The following is a 13,775-nucleotide window of genomic DNA, read 5'->3' on the forward strand; positions in this document are numbered from 1 at the left end:
CCATACAAGCACAAGCACAATAGTAACAAAATAAAAATTATTTTTTAGTTATTGAAATTTGCAAAACTATTAACAAATATCAATCTCAATTTACCAACATGTATTTTCCTTTCAAATGAAATATATCCTTTTATATGTCATTAATTCATATCATTATCTCAATTATAATTCATAATAAATTATTATAATATAAATTTAATAATATTTTTTTTTAAAATAAATTCTTAACCTATATAAAATTCAATAAAAAATTGAATAATCTAATTTACAACCGCACATCCCACGAATTTTAATCTAGTTGATGAGTAATACTCTCCCACCTTACAAAATCAAAACAAGAGCCTCTAAGTATCCATGCTTTTGTTTGACAACAAATAGGATGAACATGAGATTCATGCTTTTGTTGACAACAATGGGGACGAAGAAGATGAGAGAATATTTGTTTCACTTATCATGTGTTTCTCTTGAGCTTGTGCCCACATTACACCATAAAATCCAATAACAATAATAGCAGCCCCAATCATGCTGCATCCATTAAAAAAAACAATTTTAAATTAAAATATCAATCTTATATTTATATACCATTTTATTTGTATCTTCACTAATTAATTCAATGTTTTTTATAAGCATTTATTTACCTTCCAAGATAAAGATTATCTCCCAAGAATATTACTCCCATGCCAAGTGCAAGGACAACTCTTAAAGGGTTGAATATAGCTAAAAATATTGGTCCTTTCTTACGACATGCCCATGCATTGACAATATTCCTCGTCGATACTATAAATATTGCCTATACATAAAAAAAAAAATTATTAAACATTTTAAATTTTATTTATTTTAGCCATATATAATACGATTTATACTTACTGAATAACATACGGATACCAATTTCTTATCAAGTTTGAGTTTCCAAGCTTTTGAGTTTCCCTCTACCATTAGAGCTACAATGGAAGATAGAATTACCACAAAACAGCAACAAATAGTTGTTACCAACAACTCTTCTGGATAATCCCTGATAATCCAAGTCTGTATAAGTGGGAAAACAATTAATTCACAAACTATTTTTAAAATAGTGTCTCCATTAGATATTAATTAATAGTTTGATTACCTGAACGATAAATACAATCGAAATGAAAAACGTAGCAGTTACTAGAAGAAAAGCTCCAACTAGCCAATCTGATTTTTCTGACATGTTAATTCCAATTGCACCCATTTCTATATCTGGAAAGGCATCACTAAGCAATGGCATCCCTTTATATAATGTCACAGTTAATGCTCCTGCAATGCAGACCACTATACTAATAACTTTTACCTGACTTCTATGTTCTTTCAAGTTTAAAATTTCCATCCTGAAAGTAAAATTATGGCGTTAGTTATAATAATTAAAAAATATTAGGGATAAATTTAATTTATTCAAAAAATAACCCTTCCTCCAAATTTCTGTTACTTGAAATATTTTTGAAGAGAAGTTACTCATATTGAACCTTATGGCGTTGTTCGCAATATGAATATTACATTGCGATTGTTACATTTAATTTAATTTTACACCACAATTAAATTACTCATATGAAGACATATGAAGACAAATATGCTAGATCCTCTCATTACAAGAGTGTCAGTGATGAGAGAAGTGGTAATAAAAACCGTGGGAAATCTTATGTTGTTTCTGATGGTAAAGGTATTCATAAGTTTCAGTAGAAGAATAATGGTGGGAAGAGTTAAAGTGGGGAGGTACTCCTTCTTCTCTAAGTGTTTCAAATGCGGTGTTCTTGGTTATCACGTTGCAGAGTGTTCTACATTAATATGCTTTAAGTGTGGAAAGGAAGAGCACGGGGCTAATGAATGCAAGAGTATTGTGGTAACTTGTTTCAACTGTGGAGAGGCCGATCATATTAGCACACAGTGTCAGAAGCCTAAAAAGACTCAAGATGTGAAATATGGTGGGAAAATGTTTGCTCTCAGTGGTGCAGAGGCCTCCAAATCTAATAATCTGGTTCGAGATACCTGTTTCATTAATAACATTCCTTTAATTACTATAATTGATATTGGTGCAACAAATTCATTTATATTTATTGATTGTGTGGAGAGTTTAGGTCTTGTGGTGTCTGCTATGAATGGCAGCATGGTTATTCATACTCCAACGAATGGGTCGTTAACTACTTCTTTAGTTTGTTTGAAGTGTCCGTTGAAAAATTTAGCGTCCACTTAGTTTGTTTACCGTTGACTAAACTTTATGTTATCTAGGGCTTGAACTGGTTAGAGTTCGACCGTATGTATATCAACTGAGATAATAAGATCTTATTGTTTCTTGAGTTTCTAGAAGAGAAAAGTACGCAGTTTATTTCTGCGAGACAAGTTGAAGAATTCATGAAGGACGAAGCTCAGGTGTTTACGATGTTTGATTCCTTGCAAATTTAGGGCAAGGCGACGTTGGATGATCTGCCCATTGTGTGTGAATTTCTAAATGTGTTCCTGGATGATATTACTGATTTAGCACCAGAGACCGAAGTTGAATTCTCCATAGACTTAGTACCTTATATTAGACCTGTGTCGATGACACCTTATAGAATGTCTCAAGCGGAGTTGAGTGAGCTGAAGAGACAACTTAAAGATCTACTAGACAAGAAATTTTTTAGACCAAGAAAAAGGACGACAATATAAGATTATGTGTTGATTACCGTCAATTGAATATAGTCACCATCAAGAATAAGTATCCTCTTCCAAGAATTGACGACCTTATGGATTAATTGGTGGGTGTATGTGTTTTACGTAAGATCTACTTGAGGTTGGGCTATCCTTATATTTTAATGGAGAATGAAGATATCCTGAAAACTACATTTAGGACACAATACTGCACTATGAGTACTCAGTGATATGGTTCAGTGTGTTTAATGCTCCTAGTGTGTTAATGGAGTACATGAATAGGATCTTTCATCCCTATTTAGACATCTTCATACTATACTACAAGTGTTGAAAGAGAAGAATTTGTATGCCAAGTTATCAAAATGTGAGTTCTGGTTGCGAGATATTAGTTTTCTAGGCCATGTGATTTCTAATGCCGATATAGCTGTGGACCCTTCTAAGGTAGATGCAATGTTGCAGTGGGAGGAACCAAAATCAGTTATAGATATCAGAAGTTTCATAGGGTTGGCTGGTTATTATAGAAGGTTCATCGAAGGTTTTTCTAAGTTAGCCCTACCGTTGACTCAGTTGACTCGAAAAGGTCAAGCCTTTGTGTGGGACACGTTGTGCGAGGAGAATTTCTGAGAATTGAAGAAGTTGACAATGATGTTAGTGTTGATATTTCCAGTTATGAATGAACCTTTTGTAGTATATTGTGATGCATCCAAGATGGGGTTAGGCAGTGTACTTATGCAGAATGGGAAGGTTGTAGCTTATGCTTCGCGAAAGCTGAAAATTCATGAGAGGAATTACCTTACTCATGCTCTAGAGTTGGCAGTTGTAGTTTTTGTGATGAAGTTGTGGAGACATTACTTGTATGGTTATAGATTTGAGATATTTAGTGACCACAAGAGTTTGAAGTATTTATTTGATCAGAAGAGGAAGACTCTGGAATTTGTGAAGGGCGATAATGTGTTTTTGAGAGTCACCCATATGACCGATGTTAGGAGAGATTTTAACCCCAGTAGATTTCCCAGAGGATTGTAGATGTTGCTTATATGGTGGCCCTGCCACCGTCTCTTTCGAATCTGCATGACGTCTTCCATGTGTCTCAGCTTCGGAAGTATATTTCTAATCTGTCGCATATTATCCATATGAATGATGTCCAAGTGAAAGAGAATATAACGTTTGAAGCATTGTCTATCAGGATTGAGGATCGAGAAGTGAAGCAGCTCGGGGGGAAAAAGATTGCCTTAGTGAAGGTGGTCTGGGAAGGACCTGCTGGAGGAAGTCGAACTTGGGAGCTGGAGATTCGGATATGGGAGTCTTATCCAGATTTATATTTTCCAGGTAATTTTCGAGGATGAAAATTATTTTAAGTGGTGGAGAGTTATAACGCCTCAACATATATTTAGTGCATTTTAATTGTTTATTTATGTTATTATGGATTATATTGAATTTGATTGTCTTCGGAGCATGGGGTATTTTGGTGATTTGAGAAATTACCGAGGGTCTGAGATTGAGAACAAATGAGATAGTATTATTTGAATTATTACTTAATTATTTGGTAACAAAATAAAATAGTAGGAAATAGAGAATTTTGATTAAATAATTATTTAGTTGAATATTTATTTAATTTAAATATGTATTTGTTTTAAATAATTATTTAATTGATTAAATAAGATAATGAGTTAATTTTGTGAATAATGGGAATAGGTGGTAGAAGGAGAGAGAATTCAATTTAATTGGTCAAAAAGTATAATTTTGAAAAATAAGGTCATATAAATACTAAAAAGTTGTGAAAATTAGGTTAGAAATCCAATCTGACTTTACTTGAATAGAGACAGAGAAAATTATGGGAGAATGTGAATGTTAGAAATACAAGCGTTTATTTGCTTTAGTTCAAAGTCGATTCAATTCCAAGTGAAAGTTTGTCAAGCATCAAAAGAGGGAAGACTGAAGTTGCATGTCTCTAATATATTTCGTGGGAGAATCCCAATAGGTATTTTTTCTTGTCTCATAAGCTTTCTTTTCGTTTAGTATTGTTTATTGAGTCTCCTTCATAGTTGAACATTTTTGAACCAAGATTTGAATCAATTTATTTTAGCATACATAATTCAATTGTTTGTATTTGAGTATGATCATTATGTTTTCAGTCAATTTCTAGAGTTAGTGAAACAAGAACTGTAATTGAGGTTGGTTCAAGTTATATGGAAAGTGAAATCTCAAACAATTTTGAAAAACTTGAAAATTTGAGATTTATTGTGCAGTGCTCAAGTCACTCACAATCTATGACTCGAAAGAAATAAAACAAGGGATAATAGGATGATTCTAGTGTCTATGACTAAAATCAGAGATTACACATGAGTCGAATCATGCAACACCGTGACTCAAATCAAAAGTTGTACATGACTTGAATCATATATCTCATGTTAGCCATTGCCACATTTAACTCGAATGACACATCCTACATGACTTGAATTACAACCCGTTTCACTTTTTCCTATTTGATTCTTACCACTTTAACTAGAGTCATGATTTGTACATGACTCAAATCATGCGCCTTCATGACTCGAATCACAGGAAATGAGTTACTTTTCTTTATGTTGATCTTGTTCCACTTTGCTTTCTCATTTGACTCAAATAGAAAAAATGCTATTAACTCAAATCTAACAACCATTTTTACCTACTTTTGTGCATAATCTCTAGCACATAAAAATTTATTTTTTATTCTAATTCTTAAAAGTGGCATAATTTTAATCAGTGTGATTTTGTGAAATTAACAACCTCAAAATTTTGAAAACATAAAATCTCTTTCATCTTCAACCTCTAGTTTGATTTCAAATCTTGATTATGGAGATTTGTAATTGTTGAGGGAGATGTGTCTTGAAACTAACATTTATTGAAGGCTTGGTAAAGATTATTAGGAAGCTTGCAAGATTATGGTTGTTGTGACTGATTGTGACAAATTCCTATGAAAAAAAGGAGTTTCTTCTCTCCATGTTGACCTTGATAGTTTTGTGTGGAAGCCTACAGACAGGGTATGAGTTCTTCTCAATCTTCGGACAATTCATCACTTAATAAATTGGTGGGATCAAGGGTGATTGCAACAAAGATTTGGAGCAAATTGGTAAGTTGGAAGAAATTAAGAAGCGAGAGTCGAGTACAGATTTCGTAGAGAGTTTGGCGCCAAAGTTGTATACAAATCAACATCCATATAGAAGATGTATTTTTCTCAGTATTATTGTGGATTAGTGATAGTAAGAACTCATGTAAGATTTGTCTAAACATATTGGAATATTTACTTGCAATGGGGAACTATTGGAAAATGGAGTAGGCTCCTGCGAGCACGATATAGTCGAACCACCAATACATATACTCGCACGCACGCGCACACACGCACGCACACAAACAAACACACGCACAAACACACACACACAAACACACACAAACACACACACGCACAAACAAAATGACATCATTTATAGTAAGGAATTTTCTATTAATTTGGATGAAATACAGACGGATGCGAGATCCATCTCTCTCTCCCCCTCCATGTTTGTTTTAATGCAGTTTTCAATTCGATTTTAAATTAAAAATGTTAAATTTTAAAATTTAAATATTTGATTTTAATCCAAAGATTTGAATATCCGGAATGCATGAATGTGATAATTATTAAATGCAGGAAAATCTGGAAACTTGAACAACTAAAAATAGAAAAAAGAAAGAACAAACCTTGAAATTAAAGCAAGTATGAAGGTAAAAGCAGGGACAAGATCCATCATAGCTGATGCCAAAGCGGGAGAGCTATATCCAATTCCAATATTCATGAAAATCTGCACTGAAGTTCTGCCCAAAATAGTTTCATATTTATCACTTTACACTGCCAAATTCAGATGCTATATATAATTTTTTGGTTATTTAATTCATACCTGATGCAACTGAGAAGAAATAATCTGCAGAAAATTGATTTTGAAATAGGAGGAGGAGCTCTTTTTCTATGGTAGAAAAGGGAGGATGGTAGAAGAAAACATAGAGCAAAAAGGTTTGAGTAAACAATGAAAATAAAAATACTCATTCCATCATTATTTGCAGATTTCATTAAAGTGTCACCACCGATATCCACCAATTCTATTGCAACAATAGCAGCTGCTACAGTAGCTCCTTCGCTCACCATTTTTCTTTCTGCTTCTTTGGTCCACTTGTTCTTTGCTTTGGTCCACTTGTTCTTGTGATTGTGATGTGCGTTGCGTTGCGTTGCGTTGTGTCAATAATAGAAGTAGACCACCTCCACTTTTTCTAACATTAAAAGTATCTTGCTTCTTTTAGTAATAAATATTACTTTATTGTCTTATCCATACTTTCAATCACAATGATTAAAATTTAGAACGTGTCTTTTGTTTTATTAGAGTGCATTGATGTATTTTTAAAATACGTGTAAGTGTATAAACTCAAAAGTAAGGGAGAGATAAATGCAATAGTATATAGTATATAGGATGTTAAAATAACGTAAATCTAAAAGATAATGTTGAAAATATATGTGAATAATGTAGTGTCTAATGAGACCATAGTAGGGTATTTATATTCATATAAGTGAAATACAATAGATAGTTACAATTGATTGTAATTGATAAATATTTATGGTAATTGGTACACTTTAATTACAATTGATTCTTAACAATAGTCTACAAGTTTGATCATGTATATTATATAAGTTGAATTTGTTGCAAATGTAATCTACTCGAAATTTTCTATGAGATTTAGTGAACATATCAATCAATTGATCTTGATATTTGATAAAATTGATGGTGATTTATCCTCATAGTACCTTGTCCCTTGCATAATGACGGTCTATTTCTATGTGATTGATCTATTCATGGAAAATTGAATTAGATGCAATGTGGAGTGTCGCTAGATTGTTGCATATGAATTTTGTACCATAAAGATCTCTCAACCAAAGCTCTGAAAGTAAATTTTCAAGTCATGCAAGTTCCTTTGACGCGGCTGCCATATCACAATATTCAGCTTCAAGACTAGATAAAGCAATTGTATTTTATTTCTTGCTTCTTTATGAGATCATATAACATCCAATAAACACGCAATATCTAGAAATGGATTACCTATTCGACGGTGATCTGACCCAGTATGCATCTGAAAAACAGATTATTTTAGCATCACCCTTATCTTCATATAATAGTCTCCTTCCTATATATATATATATATATATATATATATATATATATATATATATATATATATATATATATATATATATATATGGTCTGCTGATTGTAAGACAATTGAGTCTACCCACAAGCAGTCGCTATCTTTCTGTGTTTTTCAATGGCTCCCCCTGACCCTGAAGAATATCGATGTTGGGATCCATATGAGCATCAATAGAACGACAATCAAGCATATCGGTTTCACTGAGGATGTATAATGCATACTTGTGTTGGTTGATTGCAATGTTTGGTGAGAATTGGGAAACTTTAATGTCTAAGAAGCATATGAGTAGACCTAAGTCTTTTGTCTGAAACTTTTTGAAAAGAAGAGTTTTAAGACACGTGTGTATCGTCTCTAGTGATAAAAAATATCATCAACATAGACGACAAGAAAGATGCAGTGACCGATGGAGGAATGAAGGAAGAAAATAGGTGATCTGCTTCACATCTAGTCATACCAAATTGTATCAAGGTAGAGCTGAAGCAATCAAACCAATCACGTGTGGACTATTTCAATCCATAAATAGAACAACTAAGCTGACAAACAAATCCAAAATTGTCAGGAACAGTAAAACTTTGAGGTTGATCCATATAAACTTCTTTCTACAATTCTCTGTTTAAAAATGTATTTTTAATATCCTACCGATGAAGCGGCCAATGATGAATGGAAGTCAGTTTAAGAAAGAGATTGACTAAAATGATCTTGGCCACCGGAGAAAAAGTGTCACCATAATCAAGACCAAATATTTGTGTGTATTCTTTAGCTACCAAACAGGATTTGAAAAGATCAATCTTACCATCTCGTCAAACTTTGATTGTGTAAACCTATCGACATCCCACCCTAGTTTTATCTAGAGGTAAAGTAAATATGTTTGAAGTTTTATTAGAATACAATGCAGCCATTTCTTCCACCATTGCTTGACACCAATTGGGATCATCAATAGTTTCACTTGTAAACTTAGGAATATAAACATACTCCATATCATAAATAAAAGAGACATATGAAGTATATAAACGTTCATAATTTAAAACGTAAGAATATTTAGTATTAGGACGATGAGAATAAATACCTTTTCATGATTTTATTGGAAGGTCAAGTTTAGGTGATGTAACAGGAGGAGCAGTTGGAGTAGGACATGGTGTTAGTAGATTAATATCATCTCTTTACTTTGATGAATGGTTTGTCTATGGCTGGTAGACATGCAATGGAGGTGTAGGGGCTACAATGGGTGTGGAGATGATATAAGGGATATCTCAAACATTTGAAGTACATTTGTTATCAGGTGACACAGAGGCAGAGAAGAATGAGGAAGCTTCAAAGAATGTGATATTAGAGGAAACAATGTATCATTAAAGTTGGGGATAAAACAACGATATTCTTTTTGTATAAGTGAGTAGCCTAGAAAAATACATTTGAAATATTTGGAAAAAAAGTTTATCTTTACTTGGACTGAAGTCATGAACAAAGCATGTGTAACCAAAAACGCAGAAAAGAATGGGGTAGAGAACGTATTACTGGTTCAATATAGACTATAGAATCTGATCTCGAAGGACCGATCAAGGCACTCCGTTGATAATGTGACAAGCTGTAAGAAGAGAATCATGCCAAAAATGAGAAGGGACATTGTGGTGAAGTAAAAGAGTTTGTGCAGTTTCAACTAAATGCCGATTCTTTTATTCAGCGTCACCATTTTGTTATGGTGTGTAAGCACATGATGATTTATGAATAATTTCAATGAAAGTGTCAAACTGGTTTTTAATTTCGGAATAAAATTCTTGGAAAATATGGAAAACAATTGAATGATTTTTGATTAAAAAAAAGAAGTACATCGTGGAAAATTATTGATGATAGTTACAAAGTAATAATATTCTAAAGTTGATTTGACACCACTAGCACCCCAAATACCATAATGAACTAAAGCAAAAGGTGATGCAATGCATTTATTTACTTGTTGACAATATGTGAGACGAGTATGTTTGTGTAATTGACACGTCTAACACTCAAATTACGAAAGCTTAGAAACACTTTAAACTAAAAAATGTATTTTATTAAGGCTAGGGTGACTCAAACTTTGATGTGTAAGGCTTTGAGAAGAAATATAAGGATATTCCATAGGTGGAGATAGATGACATAATCCTCTGAATTCACTCCCTACTTCAATCTCCCGCCCTCTATATCAATCCCAGACATAATCAGAATTATCAGGAAAAAAGGGACTGAACAACCAAGAGTATGAGTGTGCTTGTTAATAGATATTAGATTAAAAGGACAACCAAGAATATAAAGGAAAAAATCTAAAGATAAGTTTGAAAGTGGGTGTGCCTAATCAAGGGCTTGAACTTAAATTTTAGAGTCATCCGCAACAGTGACAGAAGGAAAAGAACCAGAATAAGACAAGTGAGATAAAAGAGATTTATTTTTAGTCATATGATCAAGGGCACCAGAGTCAAGGACCCAATGACCAAGAGAGGATGTAGAGACAAAGGAAACATGTGTTGGGTAAGAATATCAAGTAATGAAATGGTGTATGGGTTAGCGAATAGACCCTTTAAAAACCAATCTAAAATTTAAACGGTTCTGAAAAATGGACTATCAAAGGTGTAGTGTTATAGTTGCAAATAACATTGCCTAGGGCGACATATTGGGACCGCCCTAGAAAATGGCAAAGGCGCGAGGCCGCCTAAAGGAAGGTATCTCCTCACCCTTAGGTTTTCCTTGCCCATAGGGAAAGAAAAATGGGAAGAGATGTGTCTTGGATCAAGAAAAATGCATAGTCGTTACTGACCCACGTCTCCCTTTGGAATAAGGACTAAATTGTCCACCTTTTGGCTAGGTGGGTGGCGACCTTTCCCAAAAAACCCAAGGAATCGAGAACTACTACAAATAAATTATCCCTCAAGGGGATATGGGGATAAATTCAGACACGTTTACTACTACCTAATACTGCTCAAAGAGAAATCCGTTCTTAGTAGTTCTAGCAACGTAAATATAACCCCCCGCCAACAATCTAGCAGCGTCGGCCACCAGTAGGGCCTCTCAATTATGTGAGTTGGTCCTTTAAATAGCCTCAAAAAGCATCATACATGGCTACTCATCATCGTGAGCTAGCCCTCTCCCTCAAACGTGTAATATATCTATTAGAGCCTCTGAGTCTCCCTTCCCTTGTAGGGGCGACATACACACTTATAATTTTTGGACACTATAGTGGCACCCACCATGAGGCTCGATAAAAGTAACATGGGACACACCTTTAATTCCGACCCTATCATCCATTTTTTCCTTTCTCTTAGGATATGACTTACATGGTCCTAAACAAGAAACAAGCACCATTGCTGGAGGTATCTCTTGGAGGGGCCTTTCTAGGTCCGCTCGCCTAAGATACGTGAGACAGGTGCTCACCTAAGGGAACCATAAGAGCAACTAGAGTCAACATTGTTTTCTCTGAAGAAGATTCCCTGGGCATCAATCCTCGTGACGATGATCCACTAGTCATCACCATCCATCATGGAAACTACATATCATGCATGTCCTAATTGACCCCGGTAGATGACCTGATGTATTATTCTTGGACGTCTTCTAGAATTTACAACTGAATCTAGCTATGTACATGGCTTTACAGGTCCCTTGGCAGGTTTATTAGGGGAATAAATAAAGGTTATGGGTTATATGACCTTGGAAACCACTTTTGGCGAAGAAGTTGACGCCAAAACCATTTACATTAGTTATCTAATCATGGACACCATGTCGCCTTACAACATTATCCTGGGGTGCCCGACCTTCAACGCCCTAGGAGCAGTCGTATCCACCCGATATTAAACCTTGAAATATATTCTCCTATATAGAAGAGTATACATCATTCGATGAGATCAACAAGTTGATCACGAGTGTTATCTGAGCATCCTGGAGGGAGCCAAAGAAAAGCTCACCCTTGTTGATGCCCATCCTTCTGAAGTTCCAAATATTGACTTCGAGGGTTGGGACCTTAGATTGAGTGCAGAGACATAACGACTTACGCCAATAAAAAACTTAAAATAAGTATAAATAGGACCCCACGCCCATAAATTCACAAAGATAGACACCTCAATGTCTGCATGGGTGATGACACTAAAATTTACCGTATTTTCGACTCCGATTTCGCATGCATTTTAGTAGTTTTATTATTATTTTGTTGTGTTATTACTATGTTTCTCTTTGTTTTCAGGTTTTTACTTTAATCGGAGCCCCGATCGAGAAAAGGAGTGAAAAAGAGCTAAAAACCCTAAAATTCAGCATTTTGTACTTGTGACTCCCACTGTGGCTGGCGCCATAGACCCTTCCATGACGTGTCCCAGCTCAACTCCCCTCAACTGCCATGTTCCCCACTACTTCCACTAAGGCGCCACAGATTTGCCTTGTGGCGGGCGCCATGGCCTTGTGGCGGGCGCCACAAGAGGAAAAGTTATCCCTCCCATTTTCAAACTGAAGGGCATCCTTGTCATTTCCATCATTTTACTTGCTTATAAATAGAAACTTGAATTCACTTGTTTAAGCATCCAAACTTAGAGCAGAGGCAAACTTAGAGCAAACTTTGTTTCACTTAGGCATATATTCAGTATTTTAAAGTGGTAATCGCTTCGCATTGGGGTGTTACCACAATTGTGTAATCGAGTTTTATGATCGAGTCTTTAATCGAGTTTGGAGCACTTTGGAAGGAAGTTAATCCTGCAGCCATTTTCATTTCCGCTTTGCATTTTATTCAACCCTCCGATTGGAGCAGGTTTTTATTGCCTTACCTTTATCTGTTTATTTCCCGCACTGTCTTTACTTTATTTATTTCCCGCACTATCTTTACTTTATTTATTTCTCGCACTGTCTTTACTTTATTTATTTCTCGCACTGTCTTTACTTTATTTATTTCTTGCACTGTCTTTACTTTATTTATTTCTCGCACTCGCTTTACTTTTATTTATTTTCCGCACTCGCTTTACTTTTATTTATTTTTCGCACTCGCACTACTTTTATTTATTTTCCGCACTCGCACTACTTTTATTTAAATTAATACACTTTTACTTTACTATGTCTAACTAAATCTATAAGGTTAGAATGTAAGGATCGTAATTGAATCAATGATCCGTATAATTGTCCGTAGAAACACTTAAGGGCTATTTTGACTTTCATCTTAAGTTTTCCCGCACTTAATTTCCGTTGGGTAAGATCGAAAGTCGTCCAACGTCTTTTTAAACTTAATTGTTTTTAACTATTTCAAAAACAGCGAAAGCGCTTTGTTTAGTTCATTAGGAGTTTTTAACTTAAGAAGAAAAGAGATTTTAAAACTATTTTCGGACGCGTTTATAAGTTTAGAGTCTAGTTCGTGAGAACCTCTTTTGGTTAAGAAATCCAGGTTAAAATACTTTTCAACTTAGTCAGGATACTATATTTCTTAAAAATAGGTTTACTACTCTAACGCAATGCGCGCCTTTTTATAAGTGACAATAAGAGGGTTTGATTAGGGAGTACAACTCGATTCTGAATACGCGAAAGCGGCAGTTCCTGTTAAATTGGTCCTTTTCAAAGTAGGAAACACTGCCCATAAGTAGTTCTATTAGCAAGTACTTGGATTATTAATTGATTATGTGAATTACATTCGAGCCTGTCTTTATTAATTGTACTTTATTCAATACTTTAATTTTCAATGCACACTCTAAAAACACCTATTTTGATTTCCTTTGATAAACACCATAACAATAGATAATGATAGATTGACACTTGGTCTCTGTGGATTCAAAAATCTTTTATATTACTCTGACGCGTTCGTATACTTGTGAAAAGCACGCATCAAGTTTTTGGCGCCGTTGCCAGGGAAAAATTTCGTCAAATTTCATTACCCTGTTGTTATATCGTTTAGACTTAGGCTATTTCCCGCCGGTCAATACGAAAAGCTCGCAGCATCG

General features: G+C 34.6%; 1 protein-coding gene across 1 annotated transcript; it reads right to left on the minus strand.

The window, feature by feature from the left end:
- Window positions 1-231: 231 nt before the first annotated feature.
- Window positions 232-6,915, minus strand: LOC127119354 (WAT1-related protein At5g40240). Its single transcript, XM_051049580.1, has 6 exons — window positions 6,555-6,915; window positions 6,358-6,471; window positions 1,109-1,349; window positions 868-1,026; window positions 639-790; window positions 232-525 (listed from the first exon to the last, which is right to left on the minus strand). The coding sequence occupies exons 1-6, from the start codon at window positions 6,797-6,799 to the stop codon at window positions 393-395; spliced, it is 1,044 nt and encodes a 347-aa protein (XP_050905537.1). The 5' UTR covers window positions 6,800-6,915; the 3' UTR covers window positions 232-392.
- Window positions 6,916-13,775: the final 6,860 nt, after the last annotated feature.

The sequence above is a fragment of the Lathyrus oleraceus genome, chromosome 2 (genome assembly GCF_024323335.1).
Source record: "Lathyrus oleraceus cultivar Zhongwan6 chromosome 2, CAAS_Psat_ZW6_1.0, whole genome shotgun sequence".
Lineage (NCBI taxonomy): Eukaryota > Viridiplantae > Streptophyta > Magnoliopsida > Fabales > Fabaceae > Lathyrus > Lathyrus oleraceus.